At 55.3% G+C, this 19910-nt stretch overlaps 2 protein-coding genes across 4 annotated transcripts; both read left to right on the forward strand.

Moving 5' to 3' along the window:
- The first annotated feature begins 2857 nt into the window (after window positions 1-2857).
- MRPS21 (mitochondrial ribosomal protein S21) lies at window positions 2858-4903 on the forward strand. 2 transcript variants are annotated; one of them, XM_054397004.1, is made up of 3 exons: window positions 2858-2976; window positions 3306-3390; window positions 4698-4903. In XM_054397004.1, the coding sequence occupies exons 2-3, from the start codon at window positions 3308-3310 to the stop codon at window positions 4876-4878; spliced, it is 264 nt and encodes an 87-aa protein (XP_054252979.1). In that variant the 5' UTR covers window positions 2858-2976; window positions 3306-3307; the 3' UTR covers window positions 4879-4903. The 2 variants fall into 2 exon arrangements, with proteins under 2 accessions (XP_054252979.1, XP_054252980.1); XM_054397005.1 differs by lacking the exon at window positions 2858-2976 and adding an exon at window positions 3004-3090.
- A 1553-nt stretch (window positions 4904-6456) lies between these two features.
- Window positions 6457-19807, forward strand: PRPF3 (pre-mRNA processing factor 3). 2 transcript variants are annotated; one of them, XM_054396978.1, is made up of 16 exons: window positions 6457-6515; window positions 7233-7415; window positions 8871-9001; window positions 11983-12129; window positions 12559-12642; window positions 13395-13615; window positions 14407-14713; window positions 15888-16054; window positions 16382-16464; window positions 16745-16888; window positions 17226-17325; window positions 17727-17840; window positions 18519-18637; window positions 19164-19247; window positions 19340-19401; window positions 19661-19807. In XM_054396978.1, exons 2-16 carry the CDS (start codon window positions 7271-7273, stop codon window positions 19805-19807), a joined length of 2055 nt encoding a protein of 684 aa, XP_054252953.1. In that variant the 5' UTR covers window positions 6457-6515; window positions 7233-7270. The 2 variants fall into 2 exon arrangements, with proteins under 2 accessions (XP_054252953.1, XP_054252954.1); XM_054396979.1 differs by lacking the exon at window positions 19661-19807 and having other exon boundaries at window positions 17727-17787; window positions 19340-19377.
- Window positions 19808-19910: the final 103 nt, after the last annotated feature.

Raw genomic sequence — 19910 nt, forward strand, 5'->3', positions numbered from 1 at the left:
AGCAGCTTCCAGCAGAGTGTGGCCATGGACCGGATCCAGCGGATCATCGGGGTCCTGCAGAAACCTGAAATGGGGTGAGTGACCCCCAGAAGTTCCCATGAGGTGGCAGCAAAGGGACTGCCCACCATGGGGTGCCCCCCACCCAGCTGTGGGGTGACAGGTCATTTTCTGTCCCCACAGTGCCCGATACCTAGGGACACTGCTGCAGGTCGAGGGGATGCTGAGGGTCTGGTTCCCCCACGTCACCCCCAAACCTGTGCAGGATGCGACTCCCATCTCTGCCCTCCGCCGCCGTCCCCCTGCTGGCCCCTCTGGGGCCCCCTGCTGCCGCCGCCTGCCTGAGGACTCCCCCAGCTCCATCCCTGACGGGGCAGCATCAGAGGCATCAGGAACATCACATCAGGAGGCACGCCCCAGGTGCCACCGTCCTGCCCAAACTGGAACCCCTGCCTCACCCCCACCACCGGATGTGTGACACCCCCCCAGCCAGGGGGGGTTCTCTCCTGGATTTCTTCAGTTTTGCCGTTTTCGGTGTGGTTTTTTGTTTTGTTTTGTTTTGTTTTTTAATTATGGACAGTGAGACCTGCGGGCAGGGCCATCCTGGAGGGAGGAAAATCACAAGACCCCCCCCCCAAGGAGTCCCAAAAACCCCGGTGGGGGTACATGCCTTTGCCAGTGCAGAGCCTCCTCCTTGCCAGGGGAGGGGAAGGGGGGTGGGTGTCGTGCCTTGGGCACTGTTGGAGCAGGAACACAGGGTAGGGGGCTGGCCCCCCCTGCCGGGCTTGTGCCTTCTCCCTGCGTGGTGTATTTTGGTGGGTGAGGGTCGTTTGTGTGCCCCCTTGTGGCCCCCCCCCGTTGGGGCTGCCCCATGGTTTGGCCCTGCTGGAAGCAATAAACGCCGCAGGAGCGGCCAGGGCCACCCATTGCCGATGTCCTCTGTCCTCCAGGGGGTGGGGTGGGGGGGTCTTGGCCCCTGGAGAGTGGGAGGGGGTGGCCAGAGCTGCCTCACCCTGTACCTGGCACCACTCTCCACAACAGAACCCCCGTGTGCCCCGCTGAGGCCTCCTCCTCTCCCCTCTGCTCTGGGTTGATTTGGGGGGAGGGTAACCCCACGTGTTCCTCTGCTCACCCCGCAGGTGTCCTACCCTGCCGAGTTCCATCCTTAATCTTTGACCCCTGGCCCCCATCCCAGCCTTGACCTTTGACTCCATGACCTGATCCCTGCCCCTGTATCCCACATCCCAGCCCTGTCCCCGTGCTCCAGAGGTCAGGCCCCACCTCCTGGCCCACATCTCGGCCTTGCCCCCGCCCCCTTACCCTTAGCCCTCTATCCAAACCCCGCCCCTGAGCCCTAAACCCCGCCCCTGAGCCCTAAACCCCACCCCTGAGCCCTAAACCCCGCCCCTGAGCCCTAAACCCCCGCCCCTGAGCCCTAACCCCGCCCCTGAGCCCTAAACCCCGCCCCTGAGCCCTAAACCCCGCCCCTGAGCCCTAACCCCGCCCCTGAGCCCTAAACCCCGCCCCTGAGCCCTAAACCCTGCCCACTGAGCCTTAAACCTCCCTGAGCCCTAAACCCCACCCCCTGAGCCCTAAACCCCCGCCCCTGAGCCCTAACCCCGCCCCTGAGCCCTAATTCCCACCCCTGAGCCCTAACCCCCGCCCCTGAGCCCTAACCCCCGCCCCTGAGCCCTAATTCCCGCCCCTGAGCCCTAACCCCCGCCCCTGAGCCCTAACTCCCACCCCGAGCCCTAAACCCCCTCCCCTGAGCCCTAATTCCCACCCCTGACCCCTAAACCCCGCCCCTGAGCCTTAATTCCCACCCCTGAGCCCTAACCCTCACCCCTGAGCCCTAACTCCCACCCCTGAGCCCTAACTCCCACCCCGAGCCCTAAACCCACCCCCTGAGCCCTAAACCCCGCCCCTGAGCCCTAACTCCCACCCCTGAGCCCTAAGCCCTGCCCCTGAGCCCTAACTCCCACCCCGAGCCCTAAACCCACCCCCTGAGCCCTAAACCCCGCCCACTGAGCCTTAAACCCCCCTGAGCCCTAAACCCCGCCCCTGAGCCCTAAACCCCTTCCCCTGAGCCCTAAACCCTGCCCCTGAGTCCTAACCCCGCCCCTGAGCCCTAACCCTGCCCCTGAGCCCTAATTCCCACCCCTGAGCCCTAAACCCTGCTCCTGAGCCCTAACCCCCGCCCCTGAGCCCTAACTCCCACCCCTGAGCCCTAAACCCACCCCCTGAGCCCTAAACCCCGCCCACTGAGCCTTAAACCCCCCTGAGCCCTAAACCCCGCCCCCTGAGCCCTAACTCCCACCCCTGAGCCCTAACCCCGCCCCTGAGTCCTAAACCCCGCCCCTGAGCCCTAACTCCCACCCCGAGCCCTAAACCCACCCCCTGAGCCCTAAACCCCGCCCACTGAGCCTTAAACCCCCCTGAGCCCTAAACCCCGCCCCCTGAGCCCTAACTCCCACCCCTGAGCCCTAAACTCCCACCCCTGAGCCCTAACTCCCACCCCTGAGCCCTAACCCCGCCCCTGAGTCCTAACCCCGCCCCTGAGCCCTAACCCCGCCCCTGAGCCCTAAACCCTGCTCCTGAGCCCTAACTCCCACCCCCTGAGCCCTAAACCCCGCCCCCTGAGCCCTAACCCCTGCCCCTGAGCCCTAAACCCCGCCCCTGAGCCCTAAACCCCGCCCCTGAGCCCTAAACCCCTCCCCTGAGCCCTAACCCCTGCCCCTGAGCCCTAAACCCCGCCCCTGAGCCCTAAACCCACCCCCTGAGCCCTAAACCCCGCCCCTGAGCCCTAAACCCCGCCCCGTGCTACACATCCCGGGTCGGACCCTACGCCCGGTGACCTTCCCGTGAGACGTCGCTCCCGGAGCTCTATCCCCGGCTCCAGCACTCTCAACTCCACCCCCGGAGCGCTAAGCCCCGCCGCCACCGCCACCGCCGCCGGGACTAACTTCCGGTTCCGGGGAGGTGAGTGCAGCGGCTGCGGGTCATACTGCGACCGGGACTCGGAGACCGGGGGCTCCGGGTGTCCCACATGGTCTCTCTGGGGGTTGGGGCCTTCCGTGAGGAGGAGGAGGAGGGGTGAGGCCGTACCGGGTCCGGTGATGGGGGAGGGCGGGGAGGGGCGGGAGGGGAGGGTTGAAAGGATTTAACCAGGCCCCTCCGTGGGGTTGGGGATGTTGGGGGCGGGGGCGTGACCTGTCATGGTCCCGGGATAGAGGGAAAGCAATCGGCCACACCGGGGGACATGGGACCCGGAGCTGTCCCGGCCCAACCGCCCCGATCCTGTCCGGCAGCCATGGCGAAACACCTCCGGTTCTTGGGCCGCACCGTCATGGTGCAGAACGGCAACGTGGAGGCGGCCTACAGTGCTCTTAACAGGTGAGTGGCCCCGGAGGGGGCTGAAGTCGGTTCAGAACCCCCCGTGAGGGGGATCGGGTCCCATGGATTGGAGTCAGAGGACGCTGAAGTGGGATTAAACCCCCCCGAACTGGGGTCAGACCCCGTCAGTTGGGGTGAGATCCCCACAAAATGGGTTTGGAACCTCCTAAATTGGGATCAGAAATGTGTTGGTTGGCGCTCAGGACCCTGCGAATTGGGGTCAGAATGCCTTGAGCTGGGGTCAAGGGCCTGAGAGTTGTATTTGGAAGACTGAAGTGTGGTCAGACCCACGCGAGTTGGGGTCAAGATGTACATTTTGAGTCACAGAATCCCTGGCTGGATCACAGTTCCCTCAGCTGCTCCTCACCAGCCCTGCTCTCCAGACCTTTCATCAGCTTTGCTGCCCTTCTCTGGACCTGATCCAGCCCCTCAATGTCCTTGGAGTGAGGGGCCCAAAACTGAACTTAGGATTCAAGGTGTGTCCTTACCAGTGCCCAGTCTAGGAGGACAATCCCTGCCCTTGTCTTGCTGGTGGCTGGTCCAGGCCAGGATGCTGGTGGCCTTCTTGGCCACCTGGGCACATCCTGGCTCATCTTCAGCTGCTATTGACCAACCTTCAGGTCCTTTCCCACTGGGCAATTTTGAACCACTGCTTCAAGCCTGGAGCCTTCATGGGGTTGTTTTGAGGTTATTAAGTAGTCCCTGGAAATGCCAGCAACCAACACCCACAACTTGCCCCAAGCTGGTTGTGCTGTAGAAGGCGAATGAGTTGGTCAAGCTCCATTTTGAGGGTTTTCTTCACACCTGAAGCCTCTGAAGTTGGTGCCAGGGCTGTTAGGGGCACTTTTCTCATCAGTTCTCCATGACAGATTTAGTTCAGTTAAGCCCCAGATCAGCGGAAAGCCAGGCAGAAGCACAAGGAGGAACATGGACAGTGGTGTCAGTGAGGATTTGGAGGGTTGGTGAGTGGTGATGGCTCCTTGCAGAGGAGGAGATGACATCACTGCTGCAACCTGCTGAAACCACCTTTATTCCACCTTAACAAATCTCTGAGGGCATTCAACATGAGAAATTTCTTTACTGTGAGGGCGCTGAGCCTTGGAACAGACTGCCCAGAGAGAGGTTGTGGAGTCTCCATCTCTGGAGACTTTCAAGACCCATCTGGTTGTGTTCCTGGGTGACTCTGCTAAGGTATGGGGGTGGGAGCGCAGCAGCTGATCTTGGTATGCACCGAATCGCGTCTGGTGGGGGCTCAATCTTCAGGTGGAGTCTGGAGATTCTAATCCTGCCTTTTCTCCCTCTTGCAGGATCCTGTCTCACGACGGGTTGGTGGAAGACGTGCGCCGGGGCCGCTACTATGAGAAGCCGTGCCGGCGGCGCCAGCGCTTGGCTTACGAAGCGTGCCGGCGCGTCTACAACAGCGAGATGGGCCGGAAAATCAACTTCCTGGCACGCACCACCCGCCAGGACCCTTGGCTGGGCTGCTAGGAGGGGGGGAAAGGCCCCTAATAAAGGCCCGATCTCATTAGTCGCGTTTTAACTTAGTTTTAATTAATGGGGGCCCGGCAGCCCAAGGGCGGCTCCGCAGCCCGCGCGGGAAAACAGGGAGGGGGGGCGGGGCTTGTTCGCGCCCTTGTCGCACGCTCCCCGCCGTCCTCCTTCCCGGCATCCCCCGCGCGGCACACGTGCGTGCGTCCCGCTCGCTGTTTCCGGTTCCGCCCCGACGTGCTGTCGCCGTCAGGGCCGCTGTAGTCGCCGGGGTCGGGGCCTGCCGGGGCCGCGCCCCGTTCCGGTGAGGGTTACGGGGTGTTACCGGGTGGAGAGGGGACTGGGGTGGGACAACCGGGATGTGGCTGAAGAGAGAGGGGTTAACGGGAAGGCCGCGGCTGAGGCGACCCTGGGCGTCACGGCGCGTCCGCGGCCAGGCCTCGCCGAGGCGGCCCGGGCCGGGGCTCTGCTCGTAGCTCTGGGGTTAGCAGAGGAGAAGCGGGCCGGATGGAGCTGCCACCTCCGGTGTAGCGATATGGAGCTGGGGCCGTACGGTAGGCGAGCGGGCTCTGCGGATATCGAGGCTCCCTATCCTTTCGGTGGCGGCGCAGCCGCGTCCTTGTGCTGTGCTCTGGCCTCTTCCCGGGGCCGGAGCCTCCGTGAGGGTTCTGCCTTCAGCCAGGCTTCTTTTACGTGGGGAAGCTGAACTCTTGATGTTAATTTTCATCCCTGAAGGTAAACGTTTTGGCGCCGCGGGAGCATCGCTCTCAGGTCCTCGCCCTTTCGGGAAGTCACGTAGTGACGATGGTTAGTGCCCGTAGACAGATATGTAAAACCTTCCCTAGGTTTTATTACCTCACCGGGTGCCTCGTTGATGCCTTGGGGGTGCTGCTGCAGCCGTTCCCTCCAGGCACTGGCTTCTGATATCCCGAGTGAAACAGCAGTAAACCTGTTCTGCTCCTTAGTCAGCCCTTGATAGGTTATGGAAGCTGAAATTAAATAGGTTGAAACAAGTGCTAGTCGTACAAGTTATGGGTTTAATTGTGCACAAATATTGATCCCTAATTGCAGTAATTAATTATTCCACTTATCATGGCTTTCTGGCTTTCTCCTGAAGTGTTTATGCTGCAAAGTCACAATTCAGAGGGGAAATGCTGTAATAACATGGGTTTGGGCTGTATTTGGGGCTAACTGGAATAGATTTAGAGGAAAACACTGCTGTAAGAAGTAGGAAGGTGTGGCGATTTTAGGCTGCAGAGAGGAACAAGCTCTCCAAAGGGAGTGTGAGTTGCTTGTTGCTGGCTTTAACCTGTGGATTTACCTCTTCTGACTGCTTTTTGCAGCTCGTGGGTTGAGAAGGGCTTTGTTAGCACTGACACCCAGCTTCTTCCTTCATTGTTTGAGGAATTTTAACCGCGTTTGCTCGTGTTTATTTTAAAACAACCCCATGTCACCATCAAGGCCTTTCCATGTGGGGAAGCATGCTGGGGTCAAACATATTTCCTTAAGAAGATTTTCTCCTGTTTCCAGCTCAAGGAGCTTTCCAAATGAGATTAAGAACCTGGGCACGTAATTAAACGTTGTTGCTTCTGCAGCCTGTGGCTGGTGGTGCAAGACCCACTCCAGATTAACAGCCAGTAAGTTTTGCCTTGAAAAACGAAGCGTTTGGGGTTCACCTCTGCTGCTGGTGACTGGTTTAAGCAGGAAAAAGAGAGGCAGCTGGGTGCTTGGTGAGGCTTTAGGTGCCAAGTGAAACAGAAATGTGCTCAAAGTTGTTTGTGAACTTCAGAGGAAGGGGATTAAGGCTGAGGGAGGTTTTTGTGTGTGTGAAGGGTTATTAATGTTGCCAAAACTGATTTCTGAACCCGTAGAGCTCAGGCTTCTGGGTCTTGAGGTCAGTCGGCCTTGAGTAACTGGCCCAAACAGCCCCAAAAGGGACTGAGAGAAGTTCTGAGAGGAACTCTGAGGCTTGAAGTGACACCCTGAGGCCTGAAGGAGTACCCCAAAGCATGAAAGGACACCCTGAGACCAAACCTTCTTGTCCCATTTGTGGTGGATCCACGCATGAAAGCGGAGCCTGACAGGGAGTTCCCCAAACGGTGCCCACTGTGTGGATCCTTCCCTTCTCCATGAGGGAAAGCTGGAGGGATGTAGGAAGTTCAGGGTTTCCTTCCACAGAGATGCTGCTGCTGTGGCCCTTCCTCCTGGAGTTGTAGATTGGTGGCTTTAAAATAAGAGAGCAATCACTTCCAGGAGCTGGTTTCTCAAGGAGAAGAGCGTGGCACTGAAGTGGGGATAACCTCGTGCTTGATTTTACCAGTTCGTGGCTTTTTTTTTTTTTTTTTTTTTTGCAGGTACAAGTTAAATAATTTGAGTTCAGCTCCTGGCAAAGATGTCACTTTCCAAAAGGGAACTGGATGAGCTGAAACCATGGATCGAGAAGACAGTGAAGCGAGTCCTGGGCTTCTCGGAGCCCACCGTGGTCACCGCAGCTCTGAACTGCGTTGGAAAGGGCATGGACAAAAAGAAAGCAGCTGGTAGGTTCCACAGAGGGGTGCTGAGAGCCCTTGATGGAGCAAATAGGTGCACAGAAATCCCTCAAGTTAGGTTTCAACTCGCTCCCTCTCTTCCTGGAAGCACAGATCATGGTTTGGTTGCTGGTGGTGGCAGAGGGGCAAATGTGCCACCCTCGGAGGTGTGAAATCTGGTTTGCGTCGAGGTGGTTTGATAAAAACCAAACCAAACCTCCCCAAAGCTGGAAGCTCTAGAGCCTGCCTGCAGGGGTACACACACACAGAGGTGACTTGGTGAGGATAGGCAAATCCACAGACAGGTGAGACACGATCAGAAGCTTTGGGATGTGTTACAGAACCTGGGGAGGTAACAACGACTTCAAGGCTCCTTTTTCTGAAGGACCTAGAAGTGATCATTTCATCACTGGCTGCCTTTTGGTTTTTTGGTGACAGTAGAGATCTCATTTTTTTTAGGCAAGGCCTGCACTCAATTCAGAGTTTAAAGCTCCTGACAGAGGCCTCCTGTCAGGCTGTGCTGCCATTCAGCCAGGCCTGGCCAGGCTGGAGAGCTGGGGAGAGGAACCTCAAGAGGCTCAACCAGGGTGAGGGGAGGGTCCTGCCCTTGGGGAGGAACAACCTCCTGCAGCAGTACAGGGGAAGAGGTGACCTGCTGGGAAACAGCTCCACAGAGAAGGACCTGGGAGTGCTGGGGAGCAGCAAGGTGCCCAGGAGCCAGGAAGGTGCCCTCATGGCCAAGGAGGCCCCAAGGCTCTGCTGGGGGCATTCAGAAGATTGTGGCCAGCAGGCCAAGGGAGGATCTCCTGCCCTTCTGCTCTGCCCTGGGGAGGCCTCATCTGGAGTGCTGGGGCCAGTGCTCTGCTTCCCAGTTGCAGAGAGACTGGGAGCTACTGGACAGAGTCCAATGGAGGCTGAGAAGCTGCTGAGGGACCTTGAGCAGCTCTGTGAGGAGCAAAGGGTGAGAGGCTGGAGAAGAGCAGCCCCAGAGGGGATCTGATCAGTGCTCAGCAGGAGCTAAAGGGGCTGGGGGGTGGGGAAGAGGATGGGGCTGGGATCTTCTCAGTGGTGCCCAGGAACAGGACCAGGGGCATGGGGCACAAACTGGAGCCCAGGAAGTTCCATCTGAGTGTGAGGAGAAAGTTGTTTGGTGTGAGGGTGCTGAAGCCCTGGAGCAGGCTGCCCAGGGAGGTTGTGGAGTCTCCTTGTCTGGAGAGCTTCCAACCTGCCATGGGCATCATGCTCCTGGGCAAGCTGCTGGTGGGTGCCCTGCTAGAGCAGGGGGAGATGATCTCCAGAGGTCCCTTCTGACCTCACCATGCTGGGATCTGGGCATTCTGTGATCCCAGAGGCCTCCAGAGCCCAGGTCCCAGCCCCTGCTGTGTTGGCGAGGTTGAATCCACTGAGAGTCAGGGTTTTGCAGCTTTGGAGGAGCCTCTCTAAACGAGCTCTGCTCTTCTCCAGACCACCTCAAGCCTTTCCTGGACGACTCCACGCTGCGCTTCGTGGACAAGCTCTTCGAGGCGGTGGAAGAAGGTCGCAGCTCCAGGCACTCCAAATCCAACAGCGACCGCAGCCGCAAGCGAGAGCTGAAGGTGATTATTGAGCATTCCCTTGCTTTGCTCTTTGGTTTGATTTGGTTTGGTTTGGTTTTTTGTGTTGTTTTTTTTTTTTTTTTTTCTCTTCTCCTGTGGTTTGGTGGCTGTGGAGGCAGCGCTTGAGACTCTGCCACACTTTCCTCTTCCGGAGAGGTACATCTCGTAATGCTTCAAGTTCAAGAGAAAAGACTTTTCTCCATGATGAAGTGTGTGAGCCTTGGCCTTTCTGGTTCTCTTCCCTGAGGCAGTGTCATGTTCTCCTTGGTGGCCACCAAGGTGGAAACTTGGGCTTTTGACTTCCTTAATGAGCTTACCAGCAGAGTCACCTCACAGGGCTCCATCTCTCCGTTTCCTTTTATTACCAGCCCAGCTTCTTGCCAACTTCTTGCTCTTCCTTGTGCACTCACAGCATGTTTCACTCTGCCAGCCCAGTGCTTTGGGCTCTGTGCCTTGTGATCCACTGGGGTTTCATCCTCTTTTTCCATCCTCAGTCAACAGAGAATGATTTTTGACAACCCCTCTTGTAACACAAGGTTAATTACCTCATGGCCTCTCTTCATCCTGCTCCCTCTTTATACAGGGAGTTCCCTTTCGCTCCTGAGGTTCCTGTTCCATGACAATCTGTATCAGTTTTAGTCAGTGCTCAACCTCAGTGAGCCAGAAAAATCCTGGTCAGGATTTGGATCACTTCAGTGTGCTGGGAGCTGCCAGCTGCCTCCATGATTTTCTGTTGAGAAACTCAGTGTCTTTCTGAAGCTTTAACCAGTGCCACGAAGAGTCTCCTTAGGTCTGCTTAACCCAGAATGCTGCATTAAAACAGCTTCCTGCAGAACTGGCACAGCCACACCCTGGCTGAGCTGCCACTGAGCTGGTGGAAAGTGAGGGCTTGGTGAGGACTGGGGCATCCTTACTGCTGCCTTTGGCCCCTGTTGCTTCTGAGCTCTTTGAGGAGATGACAGAGGAAGGGACATCATCAATCCCTTGGTGCTTGGTGGGGGCAGGATTGCAGGGGGCAGAGTAACTCTTGCAGCCCCAGCGTGCGTGGATCCCACCTCTTTCACAAGTGGAATTCAGTTCATGCCCTCTTTTAGGCTGCCTCATCCTCTCCTCTTTCTCCTGGCCATGGCTGCAGGACAGTGGGAGGGGAGGGAGCAGAGGGGACCTCTCAGGCTAGCAGAGCAGGGATGGGACTGGCTGTGCACTCGGTGATTCTTCTCCAGGGAAGCATCCTCTGGGGCATCTCACGTGGCTGCAGATGGCTGATGGTCTTCTCAGCTTTCCAGCTAAACCCAACAGCAGGAGTGGGAAGCAGCAAAGCAGATAATCCTCTTCTCTTCCCTTCCTCCTAGCATGGGGGCAGGCTGCCAAAGCAGCAGCTCTTCTCTCCAGAACTACCTTTTCTTGGAGGTTTCATCAAGATCTAGACCTGTCCTGACCACGCTGTAACACGAACTGCTCTAGTGAGGCTGTCAGATCCCAATTATCCTCACAGACAGACCCCTGTCCCCAGTGCAGGTGTTTAAGGTGATTTTTCTACTTTCACAGCTAGCACCCAGCAGTGGATTAATCCCTGCTGCCTCTTGCTGATGGTGTTGGCTGCCTTCAGCACACTGCTTGGCCTCCTGCTTCTCTCCTTGGTTAAATCTCATGGGGTAGGTCGTTGCTTGGGAAGTTTCAGGAAGTAAAACGGAATGGTTTACACACTTTATACTATGGGCAAGTCCTTTCTCTTGAACTTGTAGGTTTTCCAAGAAGTACCTGTGGATGAGGAAGTGTCCTTGTAGGATATGAGCCGTTATAGTGGAAGAAGGGATTGCAACTAACGCTTACAACCGGTGTGTATTGTTTTCTTTTCCAATAACACCTTGACACACTCACACTCCAGTCACACAGAGTGGCATGGACAGACTCAGCTGACCCTAGAAAAATCAGGCACTGACCAGATGACATCCACAACCTCACAAGATGGACCAGAGCTCCACATAAACCCCACCTCATCTTTGTTTTCCTGACCCTCATGCTGCATGGGATCTGTCGGCATGGTTGTTGCTCTGCCTTTGAGCTGAGCAGCTTGGTTTGGGAGCAGTCTTTTGATCCCAGCTCGAGAGTGAAGCAGTGCTGCAGGGGTGTCCCAACCCACCCTGGGTCTGGGATTTGGTAGGCCAGCACAGCTTACAATCATGGAATGGTTTGGGTTGGAAGAGAGCTTGCAGATCACAGGGTCCAAGCCCTGCCCTAGGACTGTCAGGACACCACCAAACCATGGCACTCAGCACATCTCCTCAACTTTCAAACCCCTCTAGGGACTTAGACTGCCCAGGCCAGGCCTTGACAACCCTCAAGGGGCAGAAATTGTTCCTCATGTCCAACATAAAACCTCCCCTGGGGCAACTTGAGCTCATTTCCTCTTGTCTTATCATTTGTTCCTTGGGAGAAGAGACCAACCCCAAGATGGCCCCAGCCTCCTTCAGGGAATTGTAGAGAGCCAAGAAGGCCTCCCCCTTGGCCTCCTTTTCTCTAGGCTGAACAGCCCCAGCTCTCTCAGCTGTTCCTTGTAGGGCTTGTTCTCCAGCTTACTTCACCACGCTCTCTGAGGTTGGTGGAGGACCTGGAAACCATTTTAGCCCTGTCAGGCCAACTCAGGGCAGGCTTTTTCCATTTCTCCAGCTGGCTTAGTGAGACCTTATACAACCTCAGTGCCAAAAAACATTGGCCACCTGTAGGAGCAGTGGTGGCTTTTCCACAGGCCTGTCCCTGTGATGTCTCCTGTCTTTCCCACTCTTGAATGATCAGCAGTGATGCTTCTCTGGGGGGCATGGGTTTCATATGGGATTAGCAGTAAACGAGCCTGCAAGTGCTGCTCTGCAAACTGAGCCACCATGACTGTCCCAGAGCCAAATCTTGATGGTTTTTCACCTAAAAACATGTGAGGAGAACGCTGTAGTTCTAACCCAAATTTTCTCTTTCTGTTCCATCAGGATGTGTTTGGTGATGACTCTGAGGTATCCAAGGAATCCTCCGGCATCAAGAAGCGGCGTATACCACGATTTGAGGAGGTGGAGGATGAGCCAGAGGTCATTCCAGGCCCGCCTTCAGAGAGCCCTGGGATGCTAACCAAGCTGCAGGTCAGTCTAAGCAGGCTGTGCCCCAGAGATCTTGATGCCAGCATGGTTCAACTGTGCCACAAGCTGAGCAGGAAAATGCTGAGATGCTTCTGAGAGTCTCCTGCCTGCTGCAGTCGTTGCCTGTGTTGCTTTCACTGCTCTTTGTGCATTGGGGTAGTGATAGTGCAAAGGGTTTGAGTGGGAAGACTTTGGATCTTCACTTAAACCAGACTAAAAGGTCTTGGTGGAGAGTGTCTGTGCTGTGAGATTCTCTCTGCAGCTGGAGGTTGTTGTTTAAGAGCAGTTCCACACAATTCTGTTTGCACTAAGCCTGCTCAGATGCATTTGCAGCTTTAAGAGGGTGCTGAGTACTCCTCGTCTCCTTCAGTAGAAGGAATAAAAGTTCACTGGCCAGGGAATAAAATTCACTGTCCTGTTTTCTTCCCACAGATCAAACAGATGATGGAAGCAGCCACCCGGCAGATTGAGGAGAGGAAAAAGCAGCTCAGTTTCATCAGTCCCCCAGCACCACAGGTACCTGCTGGGCAGCAGTGGGCAGAGTCTGTGCTCCCTGGTTACAGAATCCCCCAATCCCAGCATGGTGAGGGTGGGAAGAGGGACTTCTGGAGATCGTCTCCTCCAAACCCTCTGCTCCAGCAGGGCACCCACAGCAGCTTGCCCGGAATCACAATGGCCATGGGGAGTTGGAAGCTCTCCAGACAAGGAAACCACAACCTCTCTGGGCAGCCTTCTCTAGGCTTCCAGCACCCTCACACCAGAGAATTTTCTCCTCATGCTCAGATGGAGCCTCCTGGGGTCATTTGTGCCCCTTTCCCTGTCCTTAGGCACCACTGAGCAGAGTCTGGCCCTGGCCTCTTGCACCCTTTAGCTCTTGCTGAGCTTCGATCAGATCCCCTCTGGGGCTGCTCTTCTGCAGGCTCTCAGCCCCAGGGCTCTCAGCCTTTGCTCCTCACAGAGCTGCTCCAGGCTCCTCGGCAGCTTCCCAGCCTCCTCTGGACTCTGTCCAGTAGCTCTCAATCCCTCTGCAACTGGGGAGCCCAGCACTGGCCCCAGCCCTCCAGATGAGGTCTCCCCATGGCAGAGCAGAGGGGCAGGAGATCCTCCCTTGGCCTGCTGGCCGCTATCTTCTGAATGCCCCCAGCAGACCACTGTAGCCTTCTTGGCCACCAGGGCACATTCTGTCTCCAGGGCACCTTGTTGTCCCCCAGTGTCACACGTGGGTGTGCTGGGAGAGGAACATAACAGATTTCCTCCTCTGTCAACAGCCCAAAATCTCTTCCTCCTCGCAGTCCGAGCGGCTCCCCATCGGCAACACCATCCAGCCCTCACAGGCAGCCACCTTCATGAACGACGCCATCGAGAAGGCCAGGAAGGCTGCAGAGCTGCAGGCCCGGATCCAGGCCCAGCTGGCCCTCAAACCAGGGCTGATTGGCAATGCCAACATGGTGGGGCTCGCCAACCTGCACGCCATGGGCATCGCACCGCCGTGAGTACTGCTGCTTGCTCTGTATCCCTGAGGAGCTGGCACCGAAACGCTGGGGGAAGGTCTGACCAAAGGGTTCCCCCCCGCATAAGAACTGCAGGAGAGGGCCCAGAGGAGGCCACAAAGATGATCAGCAGCTAGAGAACCAACCCTGTGGAGACAGGCTTGGGAGAGTTGGGGCTGTTCAGCCTGGTGAAGAGAAGGCTCCAGGATAACCTCAGAGCAGCCTTGCAGCAGCTTAATGGGCCCCAGGAGAGCTGAGGAGGGACTTTTGACAGGGGCTTGGAGTGACAGGATGAGGGACAATGGCTTTGAGCTGGGAGAGGAGAGATTGAGGCTGGAGAGGAGGAAGAAATTCTTGACAGGGAGGGTGGGAGAGAGGCTGGAGAGGAGGAAGAAATTCTTGACAGGGAGGGTGGGAGAGAGGCTGGAGAGGAGGAAGAAATTCTTGACAGGGAGGGTGGGGGAGAGCCTGGAACAGGCTGCCCAGGGAGGTTGTGGATGCCTCCTCCTTCAAAGTGTTCAAGGCCAGGTTGGTTGAGGCCTTGAGCAACCTGTGCTGGTGGAGATGTCCCTGCCCATGGCAAGGGGTTGGAACTCCCTACCCAAACCATTCTAAGCTTTAACATTCGGAGGAGGCTTTTGCAGGTGGTGGACTGGTTTGGTGCTTACCCAACCGCACGTTCCCATTGGGTTAATGCATTAAAAGCTGAGCAGAGCAACACGTTCTCTCTGGTTTGTTGTTTTTTTTTTTGTGTGGTTTTTTTTTTGGTTTGGTTTTTTTTTTACCTCAGGAAAGTGGAGCTGAAGGATCAGACAAAACCCACACCACTGATCTTGGATGAGCAAGGCCGAACTGTTGATGCCACTGGCAAAGAGATTGAGTTGACTCACCGCATGCCAACCTTAAAAGCCAACATCAGAGCTGTGAAGAGAGAGCAGTTCAAGCAGCAGCTGAAAGAAAAGCCCTCGGAGGACATGGAGTCCAACACTTACTTTGACCCCCGGGTCTCCATCACCCCAGCCCAGCGGCAGAAGCGCACCTTCAAGTTCCACGAAAAAGGCAAATTTGAGAAAATTGCCCAGAGGTTGCGGACGAAGGTACCTGAGGCCCTGCCCTGGCATCCTGGTCTGGATCAGGAATAGTGTAGCCAGCAGGTCAAAGGAGGTTATTCTTCCCCTGTGCTCAGCACTGGTCAGGCCACACCTTGAGTGCTGTGTCCAGTTCTGGGCTCCTCAATTCAAGAGAGATGTTGAGGTACTGGAAGGTGTCCAGAGAAGGGCAACGAAGCTGGGGAGGGGTCTGGAACACAAACCCTATGAGGAGAGGTAAGGGAGCTGGGGGTGTTCAGCCTGGAGAAGAGGAGGCTCAGGGGAGACCTCATTGCTGTCTACAACTACCTGAGGGGAGGTTGTAGGCAGGTGGGGGTTGGGCTTTTCTCCCAGGCAACCAGCAGCAGAACAAGAGGACACAGTCTCAAGTTGTGCTGGGGGAGGTATAGGCTGGGGGTTAGGAGGAAGTTCTTCCTAGATTGCCCATTGGAATGGGCTGCCCAGGGAAGTGGTGGAGTCACCATCCCTGGAGACGTTCAAGAGAAGCCTGGATGAGGCACTTGGTGCCAGGGTCTGGTTGATTGCTTAGGGCTGGGTGATAGGTTGGACTGGATGATCTTGGAGGTCTCTTCCAACCTGGTTGATTGTATGATTCTATGACTGAGAGGAGTGCAGAGGGGCTGCTCTCCTGGGATGGTGAAGGGAGCTGTGAGCAAGAAACCCTTTAGTAAGGGCACCTCAGGTATTTTTTGTCAGAGAAGTGTCCAAATCAGAACAAAAAGCATTTTCTGGCAGCTGGTGTTCCTTTGAAAGGCAAAAATATTGACAAATGGTGAATAATCTCCCGAGAACAGACCCAGCTGGGGGTTCTCCCTGCAGAAATGCTTGCTCCAGAGGAGGAGATTTGAGGGAACCATGGATAAAATGCCCAAATTCTTGGGGAGAAGGGGAGAGAAGAGCATTATTAGACAGAAAGATCCAGGAATATGATGGCCAGGGAACCATTCCTTTGGGATTGTTCCATGCCCCTAGAAAGCTCAGTGATTTAGGATCAGATCTGGGGCAGGTTTCAGAGCTGCCATGAGCCCTGTGTGGTTTCTTCTGTGGCCTGCTTCAGACAGCTTCAGAAACATGTTGGTGGAGACAGAATTGTGCTCTTTCCTGGAGGTTATCCCATTTTGGAGTGACTTTTCTGTGGTGTTTTCCTCTCCCATGTTCTCAGGCTCAACTAGAAAAGCTCCAGGCTGAGATTTCACAGGCTGCCAGGAAGACAGGGATCCACACCTCCACCAAGCTGGCTCTTATCACCCCAAAAAAAGAGCTGAAAGAGGGGGAGATCCCAGAGATCGAGTGGTGGGACTCCTACATCATCCCCAACGGCCTCGACTTGTAAGTCGTTTATTGCCTGAAGCTCAGGGAGCTTCTCGGGGCTGCAGATGAGCCAGGGAGTGCCCAAGTGGCCAAGCATGAGTGTTTTCTACAAGTCTTGTTCCTGGTAGAGTTGTGGGAAGCCAGGAACCATGGGTGGACACTCCAGGGGGGACACACACCTAGGTCAGCACATGAGGCTCTGCTGTCTGCTTTGAGTAGGGGTTTGTGTGTGGTGTCAGCCCTGCCCTGAGGGCAGCCTTGGGTTTTCTACAGGGTTTGTGTTTGAGGGAACACAGGAACTGAAGCTGGGAGGTTTGCAGTGACACCCAGCTGTCTCCTTTCTAGGAAAGGTGGAACATCCTCCAAGAGGGACGAGTACTTCGGGATCACAAACCTCGTGGAGCACCCGGCACAGCTCAGCCCACCAGGTACCCTCCTGGGTTTTGGGTGACTTCGCTGTGAAACTGAATTCTTCAAGCAGGTGGGGCTGGGAGTGGAGAACCAGAATTTGGCTTTCCAGTCAAAAAAACAGCCCCAACTTGGTGGTTCTGCTTCAGTGTTTGGTGCAAAGACCTTGCGAGCACCATGTCCCTGGTGGGAACCGTGGACTAAGTACCATGTCCATGAGGGGGGAATGTAATGGTTGTGGTTTCCTCTTGCTTCCTAAAAGCAGGGTTTGTGTTGATCTCTCCTCGTTTCTCTTCCCAGTGGACAGTGACACACCAGTGACCCTGGGTGTTTATTTAACCAAGAAAGAGCAGAAAAAACTACGGCGACAGACTCGGAGAGAAGCCCAAAAGGAGCTGCAAGAGAAAGTCAGGCTGGGCCTGATGCCACCACCAGAGCCCAAAGGTAAGGTGATGCCTACAGCAGGCAAGCTGCAGGCTGACATGGGGCTTGTAGCCATCAAACCAGGAGACTGGAGCAAGTGTGGGTGTTGGTTGGGAATGCTCCAGGCAGCTCAGCCTGGATGGGATTGCACAGATCAGTGTGTTGGTGTCATCCAATACTTACCCATAGAGTTGGTTAATGAGCCTGCCAGCCTGCCCAGTGTTCCTGGGCTGTACCATTGTGCACCATTAGATGACCTCTGGAGGTCCCTTCCAACCCAGTGCGTTCTCTTCCATGATCATAGCAAAGCAGTGGCCAAGGGGAGCCTCCCATGGCTCCTCTCCAATTTTCCTTGCAGTAAGAATCTCCAACTTGATGAGAGTGCTGGGCACAGAAGCTGTTCAAGACCCAACCAAGGTGGAAGCTCACGTTAGAGCACAGATGGCGAAGAGACAGAAGTAGGTGGCACATTGTACCACTTTGGGGGTTGTTTTTAGGTGGATTTATTATTTAAGTGATTATTTAGCTTTTATTACGTTACAGGGCTTGAATTTACTCTCCCTCCCAGGAGGGGAAGAATCAATCCTGCTGCACAAGTTGCCTCACTACTGTTGCCTCAAAGTCTCTCAGCAATGGGACAGTTTGTAGATGTTAGCTTTTGTCAGGGAAGAGACAGAAGATGAACAGGCCTGGGGACTGGCTTAAACCCCACTTGCTTTTAATTCAGGGAGAAATCTGGGCAGGAATTGCAGCTGCTTTAGGATGATGGAACATGGGAGAGGAGGATCCATTTCAGTGTCCTTCCAGGTATGTTGCAGACTGCATTTTGCTTACTGGCTGCCTCTCTGTTTGCATGCAGAGCTCATGAAGAGGCAAACGCTGCCAGGAAGCTGACAGCAGAACAGCGAAAAGCCAAGAAGGTTAAAAAGCTGAAAGAAGATGTTTCACAGGGGGTTCACATAGCTGTGTACAGGTGAGGGCTGGCTGCTCTCAGCCATGGCTCATCCTGCAGCCAGGGTGCCAGCCAGAGAGACCTGGGTAGGTAGGCTGAAGAGAATCTCATGAGGTTCAGTAAGTCGAAGTGCAAGGTCCTGTACCTGGGTTGGAGCAATCCTGGATCTCAATCCAGGCTGGGGGATAATGAGATTGAGAGCAGCCCTACAGAGAAGGGCTTGGGGGTGCTGGTGGGTGAGGAACTGGACAGGAACCAGCAACAGGCACTTGCAGCCCAGAGGGCCAAGGGCATCCTAGGCTGCATTCAGAAGAAGAGTGGCCAGAGATGGATAGAGGGCATCCTGCCCCTCTGCTCTGGGGAGACCTCACCTGCAGTGCTGTGTCCAGTTCTAGCATAGTGGGAGATGTCCTGCCAATGGCATGGGGTTGGAACTGGATGATCTTTAAGGTCCCTTTGAATCCAAACCATTCTGTGGTTCTATGAATCTATAAATAAGATGGGAATGGAAGACACAACCTCCCTGAGCAGTCCAGTAACAAATACAAAGTGTCAACTTGAGATGTGGTTAAAGCCCTGAGGTGCTGGAGGAGGAAATGCTGAACCCAGCTGAGGCCTAGCTTGGTGAGGGTAGTTTGGATTTTCCCCAAGCATTTGGTGGTTGGTTGGTTAGCTTTGTTTTGTTTTGTTTTTCTTTAGGGTCAGAAACTTGAGCAATCCAGCCAAAAAATTCAAAATCGAGGCGAATGCTGGCCAGCTCTACCTGACAGGTGTGGTGGTTCTGCACAAAGATGTCAACGTGGTGGTGGTAGAAGGAGGTGAGCACTTCATAGGCAGGCTTTGGTAACAGCTCAGCGTTCAAAAGCTTGCCTCTAGCAAAATTTACCATGCAAAGTGTTGGCTGAGGGTGATGGAAAGGCAAGGAAGTGAGAAAACTCCCTTAATTGTGGCTCTAATGAGGTTGGAGCTCACTCTAATCCAGTGAGAAACCCCAGCACAGTCCATGTGGAAGGGAAAAGCTCTTGGCTGGAATCCTTGAGCAAGGAGAGCTGCAGTTCTTGGTCTGCCACAGTTCCTCATGGTTTCTGCTGAAGTTTTGGAAGGTGTTTGGCAGGAGGAAATTCTGAGGTGCCCTAGAGCTGAGTGTTGTGCCAAAAGATGCAGGAAAAAGGCTCAGCCACCCTAGGGGTGTTAGCGCTGGATTAGCTTGGCCACGCTCACTTGCCATGCCCAGGCATGCTGGGAAGTGCTTGTGGGCATCATTTGGCTCTGCTGCTTTTTCAAACCTGAAAATTGCAAGTTAAGGGAGTTCTTGTCAACTTGGGAGTCTCAATTCTTCCCCAGGCCCCAAAGCACAGAAGAAATTCAAACGTCTTATGCTTCACCGAATAAAATGGGACGAGCAAACATCGAACACAAAGGGAGAGGGTAAGTGCAAGATGTGCAGAGGGGACAGGAAACCCTGAGGCTTCTCCCTTTGCTTTTCAGTCTGAAGTGATTTGTTGTTTTATTGCTTTCAGATGATGAAGAGTCTGACGAGGAGTCCATTAAGAAAACAAATAAATGCTCTCTGGTTTGGGAGGTGAGTTGTGGGTGCAGTTCAGTATTGAGGGAGCTTAGGCTGGGGAGAAACCAGCCCCACCTGGCAGCAGCTGAGGTAAAAATGTTTTGGGGCTTTGGGCTTTTGGGCTTCCTGGAGCCTTTCTTAGGCTGCAGCAGCACTAGTCATGCCTTCATCTGGGAAGAAGGTTTATGCCCAGTTTCCCTGAGGCACTGGGGATGTGTCCTCTGTCGCCTTCCCTGGCAGCCTTGTGGAGAAATATCCCTTTTCTCCTCCCCAGGGCACAGCAAAGGATCGCAGCTTCGGTGAGATGAAATTTAAGCAGTGCCCCACGGAGAACATGGCACGGGAGCACTTTAAGAAGCACGGCGCAGAGCACTACTGGGACCTGGCCCTCAGCGAGTCTGTGCTGGAGTCCACAGACTGAGGCAAGGGGGCTGCGACACCCCCCCATCCCCCCAACCCTCCCCAGCGGAGCCCGGACAGCCCTCTCCCCTCTTTGCTCTCCTCAGCACACCCATTAAAGACAT

Source organism: Indicator indicator, chromosome 40, assembly GCF_027791375.1.
Source record: "Indicator indicator isolate 239-I01 chromosome 40, UM_Iind_1.1, whole genome shotgun sequence".
NCBI classification, from domain to species: Eukaryota; Metazoa; Chordata; class Aves; order Piciformes; family Indicatoridae; genus Indicator; species Indicator indicator.